At 38.0% G+C, this 19,734-nt stretch overlaps 1 protein-coding gene across 7 annotated transcripts in view; it reads left to right on the forward strand.

The window, feature by feature from the left end:
• Positions 1 to 19,734, forward strand: part of nav1a (neuron navigator 1a) — an 85,325-nt gene that overhangs the window by 32,907 nt on the left and 32,684 nt on the right. For 5 of the 7 annotated variants that reach the window (XM_037541433.1, XM_037541432.1, XM_017694182.2 and 2 more), the window contains 2 exons: positions 15,470 to 15,608; positions 18,672 to 18,966. In XM_037541433.1, coding sequence (XP_037397330.1) covers positions 15,470 to 15,608; positions 18,672 to 18,966 — 434 coding nt within the window. Of the gene's footprint in view, positions 1 to 5,751; positions 6,001 to 15,469; positions 15,609 to 18,671; positions 18,967 to 19,734 lie in introns of those variants that run through there. The other 2 variants (XM_037541436.1, XM_017694186.2) reach the window with 1 other exon arrangement.

Below are 19,734 nucleotides of genomic sequence, written 5' to 3' on the forward strand. Positions count from 1 at the left end.
TTGCTTAATGATAGGAAGTAGGGAAATCAACTCTGGACAATTTTCTGCCTTGTTTTCATTACACAAACATGTATTAACCATTAAGCTTTCTTTACTCAATGAAACATGCATGAAATTTTAGTTGCTTGAAACCTACATTAAACTAAATTGCACTTGAATTGCATATAGTAAAGAATCTCGCAATTACAATACAATAGTACAATAGTATTGTTTTTTCCCCTTAACTAAATTTTGTTGCTGCTTTTGTGTGGCTTTAATTATTTTCTATCCATGAAACTTTATGCAGACATTATATATTTTAGGTGCAGCTCTTCTTTATTTAATTGTTAATAGTATATGACCAATCCATGTACTAAATACCCCCAGTAATGCAGTATAATGCATTAAACTAAATTGTGCTTGAGTTGCATAATGTAAAGCATCCTGCAGTTAACTTGAAACTTTCATGCAATTTTAGTTGCTTGAAGCATAATTGAAACTAAATTGCCCAAGAAAATAAAACAGAAGATCTATTGGTGGTTAAAATGAAAATTCTCTTAATTTTATGTAGGGTTGGAAGTTTTACACTTTGTCAATTACATGCATGATGGGTTTAGAAAATTGCCTGCTTTTGGATAAGAAATGAATTTTAGCAAAAAAAATAGTTTGGACTATCTGTAAGCCCATCTTGGTATGTAGATGTTTATTGTAAAGATTATGATTAAAATATACCCCAGCACCCCTAGAAATTGTAAGTAGTTAATTCTGACTAAGAACAAACTATATTTGAGTTCATATTTCATGTTTTCAAGCTCTTAAACTGATTAGGAACACTTAAAGTCAGCCATGAGCTCCTGTTTCACTAGGGTAATATTAGGTGACACACAGGCCAGATTTCTTTAGTCATCCATGACTATCAGCTGCACAAGTTTGGAAATGGCTAAACAGTTGAAAATGCACATTTACATTGTCAGGGCAATAAATAAGAGATTTAAAGCTATTAGATATAATAAGAATATGTGTATATTAAGCACATGCACAGTGAGGAGAATGGTTCAAGTGGGCAGATAATCTCCAGGGATCAGAGATGGGGAATTGCCGACATTAGTTAGGCCATGGTGTCAGAACCACTCTCAGGCTACAATCAGGCACCACTTACAATACACCACTTACATAACTTACACAAGTTGTTTGGGAGGGTTGTCAGAAGAAAGCTTCTGCTGTCAAGCACCAACAAACTGAAGCACCTACAGTTTGTCAGACATATAGTTTAAACCAAACCCCATGGAAAACCAAAGGTGTGGGCTGATGAGGAGAGTCTACAAGTTTGGACCTCAGAATCAAGAAAGATTCTGTGTGGCAAAGTACTTCAAGGTTAGATTTTTGTTAGCATTTCTTGTGTTTTTGCAGCTCATTTTGTTTGCCAGGGGTGCCAAAGGGTTTCGGTGGCTTGGTGGTTAATCCCCTGAAACTATAGCAGTATTGTTCACTGCATGAGAACTTGTTAAAACAATTGGGAGAAATTCTGTTGGATTTATAGTACAATTTCAAGTGGGGTCACATTTGTGTTTGTAAATAGAAGAGGTTGTTTTATGATTTAAATTTCTATTAAGACTGTATTTTAGCACATTATTGGCTCAAATCTACTCATAAAAAGTAATTTCAGTTGCAATAGTGGCGCTGTCGCCTCACAGCGAGGAGGGCCTAGGTTCGATTCCCCGGCCGGGTGACCGAGGACCTCTCTGTGTGGAGTTTGCATGTTCTCCCCGTGTCTGCCTGGGTTTCCTCCGGGTTCTCTGGTTTCCTCCCACAATCCAAAGACATGCAGTTAGGCCAATTGGACATGCTAAATTGCCTCTGGGTGTGAGCATGTGAGTGACTGTCTGTGTCTGTCTGTCTGCCCTGCGATGGACTGGCGACCTGTCCAGGGTGTATCCTGCCTTCCGCCTGATGACCACTGGGATAGGCTCCAACACGCCCCCCACGACCCTGAGGGAGAAGCAGCTTAGAAAATGGATAGTTATTTTCTATATTAATGAAAAAGAAAATTCAGTGGCAATAATAAAGAGGCTTAAAGCAACTGGAGATGTTCATAACATGTCTATATTGAGCCTACGCACAGTGAGGAGGATGTCCCTATTGTTTAAAAATAAGAATCGAGTCAGCCTTTTGTGGTCAGACTACAGATTTGTTGTTTAATGTGCTGTTGTTCTATACTGGTGGAAATTGTGCAGGATCACAGCAGACTGTTTTAAAAGCAGTCAAATATAGATTTTTGAATCTGTGTTGCATTATATTTTTTCAAAGCTTTAGGATATTCCTCTGCTTGTGCTCTACTGAAATAACTTGCTATAGAAATTTTCCCTCTAGCCTGGTTCAGTAATTTCAGACTAGGCAACATTCCATTTTTGTGATGCTAGAATTTACAACTGAAATATCTGAAAGTCTTGACAACACTGTGCTTTCATTGTACCAAGATCAGAGACTGGGGAGACATTCATTATCCTAACTCCTATTTATTTCTTTCTTTTCTTGCTTTTTGCTCCTGGTACCAGGCAGTGCTAAGGAGGGGACTGTAGTGCACCTGCAGTTTCTGGGTTTATGGGAATTGCTAAAAGGCCAATCAGGCATGCCTGTCACATCTCTCTCTCTCTCTCTCCTGGTACCAGGCAGTGCTATGGAGGGGACTGTAGTGCACCTGCAGTTTCTGGGTTTATGGGAATTGCTAAAAGGCCAATCAGGCATGCCTGTCACATCTCTCTCTCTCTCTCTCTCTCTCTCTCTCTCTCTCTCTCTCTCTCTCTCTTCCCCCCCCTCTCCCTCTCCCCATTTCTCACATACACACACCTGGCCTGGCACTGCCTAACATTGGAATGGCCAACACTGTGTGTGTTGTAACAAATACCTTCTTTGTCTATTGCTCTAAGAAGCACCCTCTATTCTGAGAGTTTTATTCATGATATTGTCTTGGCAGTTTCAATAGAGTCTTGGCTATCTTTTGTCAGACTGTTCAGTTAGTAAAGCGGCTATTGACTGGATGCAGAAAGGGTGTCTTTTCACTGCTGTCTGCTCTGTTAGTACAGCACATTTTGTTCTCACTAAAAAGAAAAGTTACCCTCTCTGTTCATCAACCCTGTTCATATTGACAGTGGTGTCAATTAGAATATTAGTGCCAAGCTTTCTGATGTCATTGTACCACACTGTGCCAGGTGACATTGAGGCTGATAGATGCTAACTGTGAAAACCTTCATTTTCTTAGCTGACAATAAAACAGCCATCTGTTAATTCTAATCCTTTTGCTGCTTAAAAGAATCCCTTATTTGTTCATTCTTTTCAACCTTTTGCTTATAACAGTCTGGGTAGTTCCTTTAGTCTTTGTCAAGGAGAATTCAATTGCCATTTTTACCAGAAAAAAGCTGAAATGTTGAATCTGATCACAGCATACATTTCCACTTTCTTTTGTATCATCTGAGATGAGCCCAGAGAACCAGGTGGTGTTTCTGCATAGAATCGATGTATGGCTTTTTATTTGTGTTATAGTGTTTCAAATTGCATTTCTTGATGCAGTAGTGGACTATGTTAAATAACAAAAGTTTTTCAAAGTACTTCTGAGCCCATGTGGCTATATTAAATACAGTAGCATGGCAGTTTCTCATTCAGTGTCATCTGAGGGCTTGAAGGTCATGCACATTCAGCAGTGGTTTCTGGCCTTACCCTACACAGAGTGAGATTTCTTCACAATATTTCACAATATTTTCACAATATTATGTACGGCAGATAGTGAAAGACCTTAATTCTTTGCCATCTTACATTAAGAAATGTTCTTTTTGAACTGTTTGACAATTATCTTACAAAGTTTGTCCACAGACCCATGTTAGCTTGCAAAGACCGAGCCTTGGGTGGACGCTCATTTTATACCAAACCATGATTACCTCACCTGTTACCAGTTCACCTGCTTATTATGGAATGTTTAAAAATGGCATGACGCAAACACGGGAAGTGGGAGTTCTAAGGGGACAACCTCATATTTCAGTACTGCATCTGGGCGCTTGTTTCAGAAAGGAGTTTGTATTTTTTTTTTTATATATATATATTTTCAAAATCAACAGTAGTTGTGCACTGTAATTTCATTACAACAATTCTAATCACCTCCTCAACAGTTAGGGGACATGGGAGCACAATACTAAAACAAAACCAGGTTGTGGTGCAAAGAGAGAAAGTGTGTGTAGAGACAGAGTTGAGTTCTGCAATCATTTCCTGAACAGAAAATAGCATAAAACATTTGAACACTGATGTTATATTTTTAAGAGTTTTTAAACTCGAGCTATAGGAGTTTTTAAAAATGCCCCTAATGTGTGTTCATGACGTCAGTGAGCGCAAAGAGCCAATGAGCTTCTCCGCTCATCAGTCAATAATCACTCTTTAGCAGTAAGCTAAGATTAGGTAAGATTTCTTTGTTTTTGTAGTGAAATACATCATGTAGTTACATTCTGAAATTAAAGAAATTATCTGAGCGAATGATTAGAAACTATTTTAACTTTTTGTTTTTAGCCATTGAGCTCCATTACTCTGATTCATTGAAGACTCCTTCACACGCGCCCTCTGCTGTTTTTCAGCCCTGTTTTCGATATAACGGGGGGAATAGGAAGTGGCCAGGCTCTGGTGAGATTTCGCCAGAACAACACGGGTTTTTCACAAACATTGTATCCTGCTGTTAAGATGCCATTGCTAAGCAGTGAGCTTGACAAGTTTGTACTTCTTACTTTGTGCACAAACAGAAAATGGATACTTTTAAGATCACATTTGACCCCCAGCCGATTTGGTCAGACTCTGAAGATGAGACTACATTAAATTCCCAAACTGTCATTACTGCTAAGCAAGCTTTTCAGTCGGCAGCTGTGAGAGAAGAACACCTAAAATGCATGGAATCAGCCAGAGATGAACCGAATACCATTCGCAAAATGCGTAGTCTCATCTTCAGAGTTTGACCACATCAGAATGAGCCATAAAACTGACGCAATAAAAAACAAAGAAGTTGCTCAATGACAGTTTGTGAACTGATGGCAGCGAGCGAGCGGAGCTCGTTACTGTGACTTAGCAACGAGCTGCTTAAGGAACTATAATTTGGCGGAATTACTGACAATAAAACATTAAATGACAGTTTATTCATTTCATACTTTATTTATTAAACTATTGTGTAAAAGTAATAGAACACCAGTAACAACTGCTGTGATGATCTATGGCGACTAAATCACAGCCGTGATGTTATTTTGCGGTAATACACTCCCTCTACTGTTCTATTGCTTAATTAAAGTTTGTCCTGTTTGGTACATTATGGTTGATGTAAATTATCACAAAAAATGTAAATGGAAAAAGCTAATTAATTTAGCATGACGCCATCGTTTACGTCATGTATATACTGCTTTACATTTCAGCAACCCCAACTTAAAACACCTTCCTGCCTCCGAGTTTTCTTGTTTTGTCATTGTCCTGGCTTGTTTTTATGGAATTCATATGTCCCAACTTAGTATGTAATATATATAGGTTAATATGTGTGTGTGTGTGTGTGTGTGTGTGTGTGTGTGTGTGTGTGTGTGTGTAAAATATATATATATATATATATATATATATATATATATATATATATATATATATATATATATATATATATATATATATATATAATGTAGGTTGGGGGGGCGGTGCGTTCGAGATCGCAGCTGGCTGCAGTCAGGGAAAAAAGGAAGGGGGTGGGTTTCTGGGGGTGTTGCCTTTCCACGTCTCACCTCTCTCTCGGTGTTGCTTGTGAGTCTTGTGCAGTCGGTTGTCACTGAATGCAAACCGGAGAAATTGAAGTATCAGCTCTGCGTTCAGTGTTGAAGGTGGAAACGTGGGACTTTACTGCTCGCAGTATGTCAAATGGGAACAAAGCAGCGAGTGAAAAATGAGCGGGCGAGTTCTCAACGGGAAAATGCGGCAGCTGCCGGTGCAGAGAGTAGGAAGGACAATGCATCTCTCAAGGTACAGACACTGTGCAGTTTCCTCTGAGATATGCTTGTGAAATTATGAAATGTGCATAAACTATATGTAATTGCAGTGATGTAGAACAGTAGCTTCACCAACTGATATATGACTCTTGGTGATGACACATTTATGTATATTTTATTTATATATATATATATATATATATACATTATATATATATATACACACACACGTGTGTGTGTGTGTGAGAGATTTAAGGTCACGCTAACGTGCGCGTGTCTCGTTTTACGTTTTATATCGTCTTGACAAAACGTAACCTCAAATCTCAAACGCTAATTTCACCGCTCTTTGTTGGGCTCACAAAATAGAGTATACATGGAGTTAACTGATGCCAACAGGCACATCTGAATGATCCTTTTTGTAGATTTTTGTTTCTGAGTGCATGCTCGTTTAAAGTGTTCTATGCTGGCCGTGAATTGCTGCATGGCATGTAGGGAATGAGGAACAGGCGGAGGTGTTTCATGTGAATAGAAGTGTGTGAGGGGGTGCATTGCGGTGGGGGCAGCGGCGGATTTCTCGTTTTCAAGAGGAAGTATTTCTATTGTGTGATGACAATAGCGGCAATACACGCTTTTGTTGACTGCCTGAAGCACAAGTTGCTCGCAGGGGGAGGTGGTACTGCGTTCTAGTCTATTTGGTTGAACACTTTATTTTTGAATGACCTATATCTGCTGTAGCTAGTGGGCTGTGAGCTAACGTGCCCCGAATTTGCGTCGATTTCACTGGACAGTTGTTCGTTGCTTTGAACAAAGTGGTTGTCTTCTAATGTTATAAAAAATATATGAACTCCGATGACGAGTGTAGCAGAGGGGGTGTGTCCTCTGCAAAGTTGGCGTTACTAAAGCATGATCTTGGGGGCCGAAGGGTGGGGGTACGCACGATACAACATCTTTGTTATTCGATTTGGTGATACGTCTAAAATGAAACTAATCACTGACCAGCCTTTCACTGATTGTTTTCTCTCTCTGTAAAGGCAGGACAGTACGAAACGCCTTTTCAATGCATCTTGTGATGCAGTTAAACAGATGGACTATCTGCTATTTCCTTATGCACGTATGTAGATGACTGAGTGGAATTCTTTTTGAGTGAATGCATCAGCTGTTGCCAGTGTAAAGAAAGGAATCATTCATACATAGGGCTGTCATTGTCATTTATATTAGGAATTGATTAAACTATGTTATTTTAATGATTAATCAAGTAGTCAGAAGGTCAATAACAACAATAGAAAGCACAATGTGTAATGTGTGGAAAATGATAACCTAAGAAGTTTCTTGCTGTAAGACAGTCCAGTATGAGAGTTAAAAATAAATATATACTTTATTATTTCTGCAGATCATCCAGTTGTTTTGCAACAAACAAAACAACTGCTCAGTAAGCATTTTCTTGCTTTGTGTTTAAAACAAAGCAGTAACATGATCAAAGCCTGAATGTAAAACAATGTTTTTATTTTTTTTGTGTGTTTTAGTCTTTGTTTGGTTATCTTCCATATGACACCTGTTATTAAGGCTAAGGTTCAACTGTTGAGATGTGAACCTTTCTGTTGGATAGTACAGTTAACATAGATCTCCCTTCATTATTGTTGGAATGCATTATGACTTTTGATCCAAATGAATGAACCATTAAATCACAAAGCACTCAAATTCAAGAGTGTAGATTAGGTTTAGGCTGTACACGTTTGCTTCATATTCATAAATCTGGCTATAATAAATTTTAACATTTAGGCTGTAGGGGAATTATTCTTTCAGCTAATGGTTGGCATTGTTGTGGTGCGGTGTGGGCAGTTGGACCACAGCAGCTGGAGATCGGAGGCCAGGGCAGGGTGTAGTAAAGGCCACAGCTGCTTTGAGTTAAACTGAGCTCTGGGAGTATCTCCATTCAAATCCCTTCCACTGACCTCTCCTGTTCACCACATAGTAAAACATTAACACAACAAGAGCAATATAAATAGAAGATAAATTTTTACAATTAATATACAGTATTAACTATAAAGAAAAAAGAAACAAGCTTCTCGTTGGATTATTTAGATTAGCCACTGATAACCAGTGACTACTATTAAAGGCCCATCAGAGAAACAGTGAGAAATAGATGAATGAAATGAATGAAAGTCAGTTACTGTTAAAAGTGAAAACCAGTGAGTAATGATAGGAGTGTTACAGTGAAAATCAGAGTTAAATCAATGAAAAAATAATGACTACTGTTAGAAGTCTAGAGTGCTGTAAAATGTTTTGCCCCCACCTGTCAAAAACTGATGGGCATACATTCTCCTTCAGTATTTTCTCATAGAGAGCTGAATTCATGGTTCCATCAGTTATGACAAGTGGCCCAGGTCCTGCAGAAGCAAAGCAGCCCCAGACCATTACACTACCACCACCATGTTTAACTGTTGGTATGATTTTCTTATAGTGGAATGTGGTGTTAGGTTTACGCCAGATGTAGTGAGATCTATGTTTTCCATAAAATTCCACTTTTGACTCATCAATCCACAGAATATTATCCCAAACGTCTTGAGGGTCATCTAGATGTTTTTTGGAAGTTCTCTTTGATCAGTAGTGGTTTGCACCTTGCTGTTCTGCCATGGATGCCATTTCTTGCCTGGTCTCTCTCTGTTTTTTGGAATTGTGTGCATTGATCTTGACTGAGGCAAGTGAGGCCTGCAGTTCTTTAGATGTTTGTGTGGGTTCTTTTGTGACTTCATGGATGAGTTGTTGATGCACTCTTGGCAAATTTATAATAGGCCAGCCACTCCTGGGAAGGTTTACCACTGTTCTTAGTTTTCTCTATTTGTGGATAATGGATCTCAATGTGTTTCACTGGAGTCCCAGATCTTTAGCAATGGCTTTGCAACCCTTTTCAAACTGGTAGATTTCAGTGGCTTTGTTTCATATCTGTATTTGAATCTCTTTATAATGAGGAATCATGTGCTGCTTTCTGGGACCTATTAAATTTAGTTTTCATTAGATCATTTATTGAGCAAAGAAGCCAGGTGCTGGTCATAACTCATATCTGCTTAGTCAGTATAAACCTGCAGTCAAGCATAATCCTCTGGACAGATGGAATAAACCTCAATTATAGAGGAATTACTCTAACTTGTAATCTCCAGTAATCTCTTTTTGCGGGCTCATTCGGCTTGGTAGCACTGTGAAACAAGGCCTGTAGTTGTTCCAGAACACATTCAAACTACACATTTTGTTATACACATAGTGTATTGATTGTAGAAAAATGTCACTGTTTTAAATGAAAAGCTGGTACTGGATAAATGGCAGTTCCTACTAAAAATATCACAGAAAGCTCTTTTTCAGTAGAAGCTTACTCTGTAAGGAATTCTGAATAAAAGGTTTTAGCATCATTGGCATAATATGAAAGTTCAGTGATGTACCCCAAATGTCATTAACATCCCCAAATATATTATATAGATTTCCAAACTGGTGCTATTGAAACATTTGCATATATGTGTGTTGAACTCACTTGTAGCTTATGTTTCCACTATGTCTTGATAAACTAAATGTTGTTAGGAGGGGCACTCTTGTTTCAATGTTGTCAAGGCAATCTGTTCACTGAAGCTTAGTTAGGTGGTGTTGCATCCCGTATTGTTGACCATCTGTGCTACTAGTCTCAGTCATTTATTATCTCTTAGCCAATTTTGAAACCCACAGAGACATATATCATCTATGTTGCAGAAATACTCTAAAAATCATTGATGCTCCAGACTCAAGTCAATCGACAGAGAATAGTGCAGCAACAGTGATTTATTTCATTGAATTCTCTTACTGAACAGTAGAAAACTGCTTGATGGATACACCCATATGTTTTTTGCCATATAGTGTTTTTATTTAAATAATTCCTAGTTTATATTTTAAACGCTATGCATAGTTTGTTATTGTTCCGTTCAGTACATTGTGGTTTGATCTTTTTTAAAAACTCAAATCACTCATTTAATCATTTTAATTATCAAAATAATCAAGAGATTGCTTGATTACTAACATAATTGATAGTGACAGCCATAGTTTTAGTTAAAGATGAGTTTTGGAGCGCTATTCTGTGTAGTGCATTTTCCTATTCACGCGTGTCCTGTTTTCTCCATCTGGTTCTAAATGAAATGATATGTGGCCAACTGGCACTGTAAAATGAAGTCTTGCCACCTGTCATCTGGCATTCTGGTATTCGGGATGGGCAAAGCAAAAGGAACACTTATTGTTGCATGAGGCAAATATATTTACTACCATTAGGCTTCTTCCAATTCAATTACTTGGAGAAGTTTGTGATATTTGTGCTGTAGCTTAAATCTGTACTTTGTGTAATTGTTGGTAAACTGAAGTAGGAAAAGTAGAAAAAGAACATTCAGTGTATGTGCACTGACAAAATGTTCTTCTGCACGTTGTGTGCAGTTCCACAGTTCCACCAGTGTCTCCAAATTTTACATAATGAAATTTTCATTTTATTTATTTACATTTTTTAAGGTTTGCAAATAAATTACAAAAAAGGTAAGGGCAGGGCAAAGAAAATCAGTATATCAATAATATTGCTTAAATGCCTCTAAACAATGTGATGATATAAACATATCAGCAGAAATCCATTAGTTATTAAACTCAGAAGTCCATAGCTTCTGGGATATGTTTTACCAAGGTCTGGACTGCAGGTAGGTCAGTTTAGCCTGTAGACTTATTTTTTACTATAAAGCCATGCTATATGTGCAGAATGTGGTTTGCCATTGTCTTGCTGTAACAAGCAAGGCCTTTCCTGAAAAAGACATTGTCTGGATGGCAGCATATGCTCCAAAGCCTGTATGTATCATTCAGTCTTAATGGTGTCTTCACAAATGTACAAATCACACATGTTATGTGCACATAATGCACTGCTATACCATCATGGATGCTTTTGAACTGTGCGTTGAAAATGAGCCAGATCATCCCTTTGCTCTTTCGCGCAGAGCATGCGGCTTCCGTAATTTCCGAAGTCCATCTTAAATGAGCTTTGGTCCAGAGTAGGCGATGACGTTTCTGGATCCCATTTGTATGTTTTTTCATTGCATGGCAGAGCTTTAACTTTATCATTTGTGGATGCAACTGTGTTCACAGACGTTGGTTTTCTGAAACAACCTGAATCATATCTGCTTTTAATGCAGTGCCACCCGAGGACATGAAGATCATGGCCAGACAGTATTGGTTTTTGGCCTTGTCCCTTGCATACAAAGATTTCTCTGGTTCCTCTGCATCCTTCAACGAGATTGTGTACCATGGATGATGTAGTCCCCAAGTTCTTTGCTATTTCATCATTCTTGTGGTAATTAAATTGGTAAACACCATCTGAAACATGTAGTCTTTCTGGGTTGCTCTTTCTACGCTAAATCAGGTTGCCAATTAGCCTAATTAGTTATGAGATTTCTTTTCTTAACATTACACAGCTTTACCAGTCTTTTGCTGTCCCAGCTTTTTAAAAACATGTTGCTGGCATAAAATCCAAAAGGGCCACATTTAAAAAAAATTCTCAATTTCAACATTTCATATGTTGTCTTTTAAGTTGAATATTAAGTATATAAATAGAGGGTTACAACGATCAGCACATCATTGCATTCTTTTATTATTATTAATTTATAACTTTTTAGAAATTAGGTTGTATATACTTTCTGTAAATAAGTGTGTTACTGTTGTGTTTTCGCTTGGTCTGTCATGGTTTCTCTGCTGCATGTGAGCTGATGCCATGTTAATTTTCAATTTGGCTACTGCTCCTCACAAAAAAAATAAATAAATCAAAACTTAAGCCTTCTTCAGCAAAGCCATACTGCTCTTATCTCTGCTCCATACTGCTGTGTGTGTGCGTGTGTGTGTGTGTATTAAAGAGAGAACACTTAATCTTCAAATCACTCTCTCTTTTTCAAGTTGGCAGGATGCAGGCCCCCTACAATTACAGTGTAGCTTAGACATGGCATTATTGTACTTTTGTGTTTTTTTCTAAAAGGAGATGGTGGGTGGAGTTAAAGGCTGCTGTGTCTTTCTTACTTATAGTGCAGTTCTTACTCAAAATAGTATATGTGCTTTTAATAGAAATTTAAGAAAGTGTTTTTGCTCTTAGTAATACTTTGCTGTGTTACAACTAATATGTATCATATGCAAACAAATGCTTTTATAGCATTCAGATCTCTTAGTAAGACATTCTCTTAATGATTAAGCACTACAATACAGTGTGGAGCAGCCTGCCTGTACATTTGCCAGAAATATGGTTTTGGCCCCTAGGCCCACCATATGACTTTCCATCTGGTTAACATCCCTATGTCCATCTCCATTGATTTGATTCCATTAAAAGGGATGGTCATGCAGCACCACTGATCTGAGGACATCCTGGTTATCTTGTATCTATAGCAGAACATTAAACAAAGTGTGGGATCATCAAAAGCAGACTAGCGTCTTTGGCATGTCTTTGAAATGTAGTGTGTGTTTGCATGTGAGAGTTTGAGCGCGCGCATACGTGCAGGTTCGTGAAGGTTATAGCAATGAAAGCTTTATTTATTATTTTTGCTAGCCCGTGACAGGAAGTCTGCAGGGTTGGCTTAGGGGACGATCACACAGCTTGTGGTGTGTCGTCTTTAAAAATAGAGGCAGACACGTGGGTTAACATATTTGACTGACAAGTGGATAAACATGAACACCATTTGATAATATTTCTAAACAAATCACAGAAAAAGCAAGAACACAAGTAATTGTGTTGAAAAGAAAACTAGCTGTTGGATGAGTGATTGACCAAAGTGGACTCATGCTCAATATTATTTGGTCAGCTGTGGACTGCTTGTGGTGCTTTTCATGACACCCACAGAAAAGTTGACAGTTTTTCATAACGTAAAGGATACAACAGCTTTTCGGTTACGATGCTTGTTGTTCTGTAGACAACAATGAAAATAAAGCCCCTACTTCACACCACTTTACTGGTCGTGGATTTCAGCAGTGAAATTGAAGATCTGATAGAAGTGAGAATCTGACAACACAGGTGGAACAACAATGTCATTTGGTATGACGCAGAGCAAACAGTACTGTTGTATGAAACTCAGTCTTTTTTTTTCTTTAAAGCTTTGTTTAGTGTTTCAAATTAAGTGTAAAGATAATCACAGGGTCTAAAGCTGGACACATTCAAACACACAAATCCTAATCATCATCCCAAGTATGGGCTATCACTTATTTAACCTGGGAGAGTATGAACCATCAGATAGCTAAGCTAAGCCTACTTTGTTTTTTCACTCAGGAAGGTTTTGGTACTGTATCATTTGAAGCCTTTGATCAAAAACAACTGAACGAGGTCTAGCAGCATTGATTTAAAAGAACTATATGTAAAATTGCCAGGCTGTGTGTTAGTAAATCCACATTTAATCCTGGGGTAGGTGTATAACTATACTTATATTATTACTGCTCTTTTTCAACACAGGCCATGCAGACAGACATACACCACTCCAGTGTTTCTATGATGTGTCCTCTCACTGAATTTTCCTCTTGATGTGGACCATTTCAAACCACTTGGCTTTAGAATATGTCTTTCCATATTAAACAACCTCTGTATGGGACTGAGCTGACAGCCTGTTTACAAAAGAATGTTCCGAATGAGGAATGTAACACCAAAGTCAACTGTTTCGCTCCATTACTGCTCTAAATCGAATCTTTAGGTTGTCCCCATCTTTTTAGCCCAGTCTATCTTCAAGCTACTGTCTGACGAATACACTCTGCCAAAAAACTTGGCTCTTCTCTATAACCATATGAGGACAACTTCTTTTGTTAAGATGTGTTCCAGTACTGAATTATATAATATGCAATGCCTTGAGTGTAAGTATATCTCTGTATGAATGGTGGGTAATACATGTTTGCAAGTAAACTGTGGGAACATGATCAGTGTTGTATTCGTTCTCTAACAGGTCATTTAAAGCTGATCATTTTTACTATATGATAATTAGGCTATAAAACTGTAGTTGACATTGGCTGTGCTGTAGACATCTACTATGATGATTATAACAGTATGTCCTCAGGTAAATTATCTACATTATAACACTCAGTAGCATTACTAGCAGTTGCTAGTAGTAAATAGTGTACTTCAGCATTTTTAAACCATCTGCTTCTGTGTAGTCTCGATAGTTGAAACCTCATTGGAATAGTATGTGTGGGGTTTATTTAAGGACAAAAATAAGGACAAAAATACATATGGAATTGCAATAACTATTTTTATATAATTTGTGAAAATTATGCATTGTTATCAGTGTATGCATGGTTTTCTCATTCTACATTTCATTTCAAGTGCAGATAATTTAAATGTGTGTGTGCATGAAACAAATATAAGAGCAAATGTTATGTAATGTACGTCTACTGATGCTGGCCTTAAAACATGAGGACTTGCAAGCCCTGGTGAGCAAGAAAAAACCCTTGGTACTCAAACACACACACACACATTTGAGTACTCCTTCCATGCAGCCTATGGATGAGTACTGTGCCACCTGGACAGGGTCTGTCTTGTCCACAGTGTGTACAGCAGGTTTTACAGTAGTCGTTGTCACAAAGCACTTTTACAGAAATCTAGGTCCAAGCCAGCAAGACAAACATGACAATTGGTAAGGAAAAAAACTCACTAAGAGCAAGAGGAACAGTTTTTACAGGAACCACAACCAAAACGGGAACCTGTCCTCTTCTAGTTGCCATGAACTAACTAAACAATAACTCAACAATAGTAATGAGAGCCATGAATAAAGAAGTGAATAAGGAAAAAAGAAGTGAGACTAATCGTTAGACACAAGAATTCACACACACACACACACACACACACACACACACACACACACACACAAACACACACACACACAAACACACACTCTCCTCGATTCTCCTTCTGGGTCACGGGAGGTGCTGGAGCCAATCCCAGCTGTCATTGGGCGAAAGGCAGGATACATCCTGGACAGGTTGCCAGTCCATCACAGGGCACAGAAGAATTCAGATTAACCAAAAAAACATGACTTAGAAACTGGTTATCTGAAGACTGAATGAACTATTAAATCCATGATTACCTTAAGATCATGTCAGTATGAACAAGTTAGGAACTTGTGATTATATGCGAATCAATATGGTGATCAGCTGTCACCTGCCCAAATAAAGGACTTGGCAGGAGTTTCTGTCTTTTCAGACTGTACAGGGTCATATTGAATTTAGAAAAAACTAAAACAGTTCACTTCTTCAGCCTTTAATAAAGAGACTTTTATGATTCCTGTCTCTGAAAAACATTTCAGTTCTTTTATAATTTTGCAAGTGATTAGAAGTAGGATTAATAATGCAGAGAGGTTTATCATTGTTTTCCATTGTCAGTTGTGGTTGCATTTATTTTCATTATCCTGTGGATGTTTATTTCAAGTCTTGCATATAAAGGTATGGGCAAGGACAGCATGTGTTATATTATTTCCCCTTTCTGTTCTGTATAATCTCTATAGCTGGGATGAGAGCAGCTCTATCAGTAGCGGTTTGAGTGATGGATCAGATAACCTCAGCTCAGAAGAGTTCAACGCCAGCTCCTCCCTCAACTCTCTGCCAACCACTCCCATTGGCTCACGCCGCAACTCTGCCATTGTGGTGAGTGATATATATATATATATATATATATATATATATATTTTTTTTTTTTTTTACCAGTATGTAGTGTCATGAACCAAATCTAAAATGTACCATGAACATGTAAAATACTAATATTTTCTTCTGTAATTTGTAATGTGTTGAGATGTTTATTGTGATTAGAATTCTACTGTGTAAGATTAAAAGAATTACATGTACATGTAAATCCTTCGTGAAAGATTTCCCATGAAATGATTGACTGAATTGTTTGTTTTTTTATTTAGTTAGTTCCAACATGAGTTCACTAATTTATCAACTAATTTGTGCACACTCACAGCTTTGTGTATATGTGCATCTGTGTATATGAGAAAGAGGGAGAGAGATTGATAAGATAATAGCCCTTATTTATTAAGATTAAGTGACCCTTATTAGTCCCGCAACGCTGAAATTTTGCCTCTGCATTTGGCCCATCCATGCAGTGAAACCACATACACACAAGTGAGCAAACACATACACACTAGGGGGTAGTGAGCACACTTTCCCGGAATGGTTGGCAGCCCTATCCACAGCACCCAGAGGGCAGTTGGGCGTTAAGTGCCTTGTTCAAGGGCACTTCAGTCATGTACTGTCAACTCAGGTGAGCAAACCAGCGACTGAAAGGGTGATTTTAGGTAAATGACAGGGGTGTAACAGTGCATTGCGGCATCGCAATGTAATGCTGTGACTGTGTGCATTGTGTACCTGAGACAATACATTGTGGAGAGTGGACATTCTATTCATTATTAACTATTAATCTAGTAAGTTCAACTATGATTATAGTCATTTTTCTTTGTTTAAATTTTGTTTAAAATATCACAAAATATCAGAAGAATATTGAATCATGAATGTAGCCCTCGGTAAACTGAGTCAGTTTGTGGGATAAGTGTAAATGTAAATGTTAAAATAAATTTATATACCTAACTTATTTACTTCCAAAATATGCTGGATTGTGGAAATAACACTTGCACTAGTTATTGCTGCCTAAAGGTTGACTGGAAATATTACAAAAGACAATAAAGAAAGTGTTTTTGTGAAAACAACTGCAGTTCTTTTGAAGAGATCTTCTCTCTGCAGTTGCAAGAAATTATGCTTGTGTACAGCTGCATCAAAAAAGTGATATCATGAAAAAAAGTTTTGTTTATAATTTATTTCAAAAGATTTTTCAAAAACTGTCATTTTATATTCATTACATGTAAAGTGTCATATTTAAGCTTTTTTTTTGTTTTAACTTTGATGAGTATGGCTTATAGCTCATGAAAATTAGAAATCCAGTAACTCAAATTATGTTTCATTTCGAGTTTGGGTCAATTACTATTCAAACAGTATAATTACCTTGTATGTTTCAGTCTAGTTCAGCACACACAACCACAATCATGGAGAAGACTGCTGACTTGACAGTTGAACCTGAACTGGAGACAATGTCAAAATTGCCTTATCTGGGCTAAAGAAAAAATAACTGGTCTGTTGTTCAAAGTGCTCTTTTCAGATGAAGGTACATTTTGTATTTCATTTGAAAATCAAGGCCTTAGAGTCTGGAGGAAAAGTGGAGAGGTGCAGAATCCAATGTGTTTGAAGTCCAGTGTGAAGTTTCCGTAGTCTGTTAAGGTTTGGGGTGCCATATGATCATCAAGTACAAAGGCAACACAGCTATCTACCAGGACGTTTTTGAGAACTTCATGCTTCCATCTGCTAACAAGCCTTATGGAGATGGCAATTTCCTTATCCAGCAAGACTTAGCATCTGTACACAGTGACAAAACTACTACCAACTGGTTTGGTGACCATGATATTACTGTGCTTCATTGGCCAGCCAACTCTCAGGATCTGAGTATCTATGGTGTTGTCAAGAGGAAAATGAGAAATGTCCAGCCTGGCAATACAAGCCACTGTCAAAGCAACCTGGGCTTCATCTCAGCACTACCACAAGCTGATTGCCTCCATACCATGCCACATTTATGCAGTAATTAATGTTAAAGGAGCCCCAACCAGCTATGTATAAATAAATATAATTGACAGAGATTTGACATTTCTGTATTGTATATCCTTTTCTTTTTGGTCTTATGAAATATTCTAATAATCTAAGATACTGGATTGCTTCTTGACCTATGAGCCATACTGTACAAAATAAAAACAAAAATTAAAACTGTCACTTTATGTATAATGAGTATCAAATATATGGCAGTTTACATTTTCATTAAATCATGAGCAAAAATGAACTTTTTTCACAATTGTTTTTGAGATGCACTTGAAATGTAATATGAAAAGACTTTTTTCTAAAATATTTTATTAGCTGAAACTTAGAAATAATCCAAAATGAGACTAAGTAAATAGTTGTAGGTTATCTTGAAACCTGTGTAGAAAGCACACTAGGGTGATAGAAAGCAGACTGGAGGGATGGGTGGTGTGTTGATGCATCGGTGTCTGGTCAACCTCTTTAGTGCAACAATGTAACTTATTTTATGTATGCATATACTAATTATATTGCCACAGGATGGTTAGCTGTAGAGTCTGCATGTAAAGTTAAAGGAGGTGAAAACAGTAGTGGGTTGATTATTTTGTGAAACCTTTTTTTTTTGTTTGTTCGGTTATGGTGGAAATGTGTGGTTCTAAGTCATCAAATTTCAAAATTGATCTTCTTACTTTAGACCTGGCTGGGGCTAGGTGTACCTAATAGGTGAACCTAATTTCAAATCTTGATGCCAAGTTCCTCCAAGGGGTACTTGATATTCATCAAGTTCAGTACGAACTTTAAACTGCCCAACATGCATTTCTTGAATTTGTAAATGTCTTTTAGTATCTATATTCAATAAGTGCCTTCTACCAGCTGTTTTGCAAAGGCCACTATTATCTCTGTATAAATGTATGTTAGATCCCTGAAGTCATAGTCATTTCACATAAGAGTTTTGTCATTGACAGTATAACATACTGCCGAAACAAAAACATTACATTTTCTGCACTGACGATCTGTCTGCCAATGACACTGATCAGTTGGTGCTGGGTTGTTGCTCACTCTCTCTTTCCCCTTTTTTCTTTCTCCATCCCCCAGTTGCGCACAGATGCAGAAAAGCATTCGCTTGTGGAGAGTGGTCTGTCCTGGTACAGTGAGGAAGCCAAGGTACAGTGCAGGAGTGAGGGATGCTATGACACAGGCAGCTTGAAGATGGAATCTTCCAACAAGTTGAAGAAGTACCAGGTGCAGGATGACGCAGGGATCAAAGGTGAACTGAGGAAGCCACAGGCACCTAATCATCAGTCCAGTCTGAAAAAGAGTCGCAACCCCCCAGTGGGCATAACCTCTCCAATCACCCACAACCCACAGAGCTTGCAGAAAGCACTGGGTGGTAAGTTATTCTAAAGCTAACACAGACAAAGTTATACTAAGGTATAGTAGATAGTAATTCCAAAGTTTCCCTAAAATTCCCTAAATCCCTAAAATGAAAACCAAATATTGCTATGCACTTCCATCAAAATGTATTGCCAAAAAGATGAACCATATGCCATCACAGATTTGCTTATCCAATCTGAGATCTTCTGAGTCCTCCCAAAAATGTACAGACAATGCTACATGCTCGCGCATGTCCCACTTTGGTTTATGGCCTTCTAGCATTAGTGCCAGCAAGGGCAGGCCAGATACAAAGGAACAACAGTAGCCTTCTAAGCAGGCAAACCCATTAAATTGACATCATTAGTGTTTACTACATGTAACAAATATAATCAGAGCACTGAGTGAGTCCTACCACAATAACAGCCTGCTGAGCAGAGTGTAAATAAACATATTGTCTATGTTCTTGATCCAGATCAGTGGGTTTAAGGTTGGCTCAGTCATGATGACCAGTAGCATGCAATGATATTATGTCAATTCTAATGGTTCTCTAATGGAGTATCATTAAAAACAAATTTCATTTGCCTCATCCACTTTATCCTTCCCAGCAAACCCAGTTTTCTCCATGATGACAGCCTTTGCAGTTGGTGCTGGATTGTTAAATCCGATGCTGGGCTTTAGTAAAAGCATTGAATTGAGAAAGCTCTGTTCAATGGTACAGAGAGGACTGGCATCAGCCCCAGCCAGCTGCCTGTGACTGTGTGTGTATGTTTGTTGGTAGGAGGGG

The sequence above is a fragment of the Pygocentrus nattereri genome, chromosome 9, assembly GCF_015220715.1.
Source record: "Pygocentrus nattereri isolate fPygNat1 chromosome 9, fPygNat1.pri, whole genome shotgun sequence".
NCBI classification, from domain to species: Eukaryota; Metazoa; Chordata; class Actinopteri; order Characiformes; family Serrasalmidae; genus Pygocentrus; species Pygocentrus nattereri.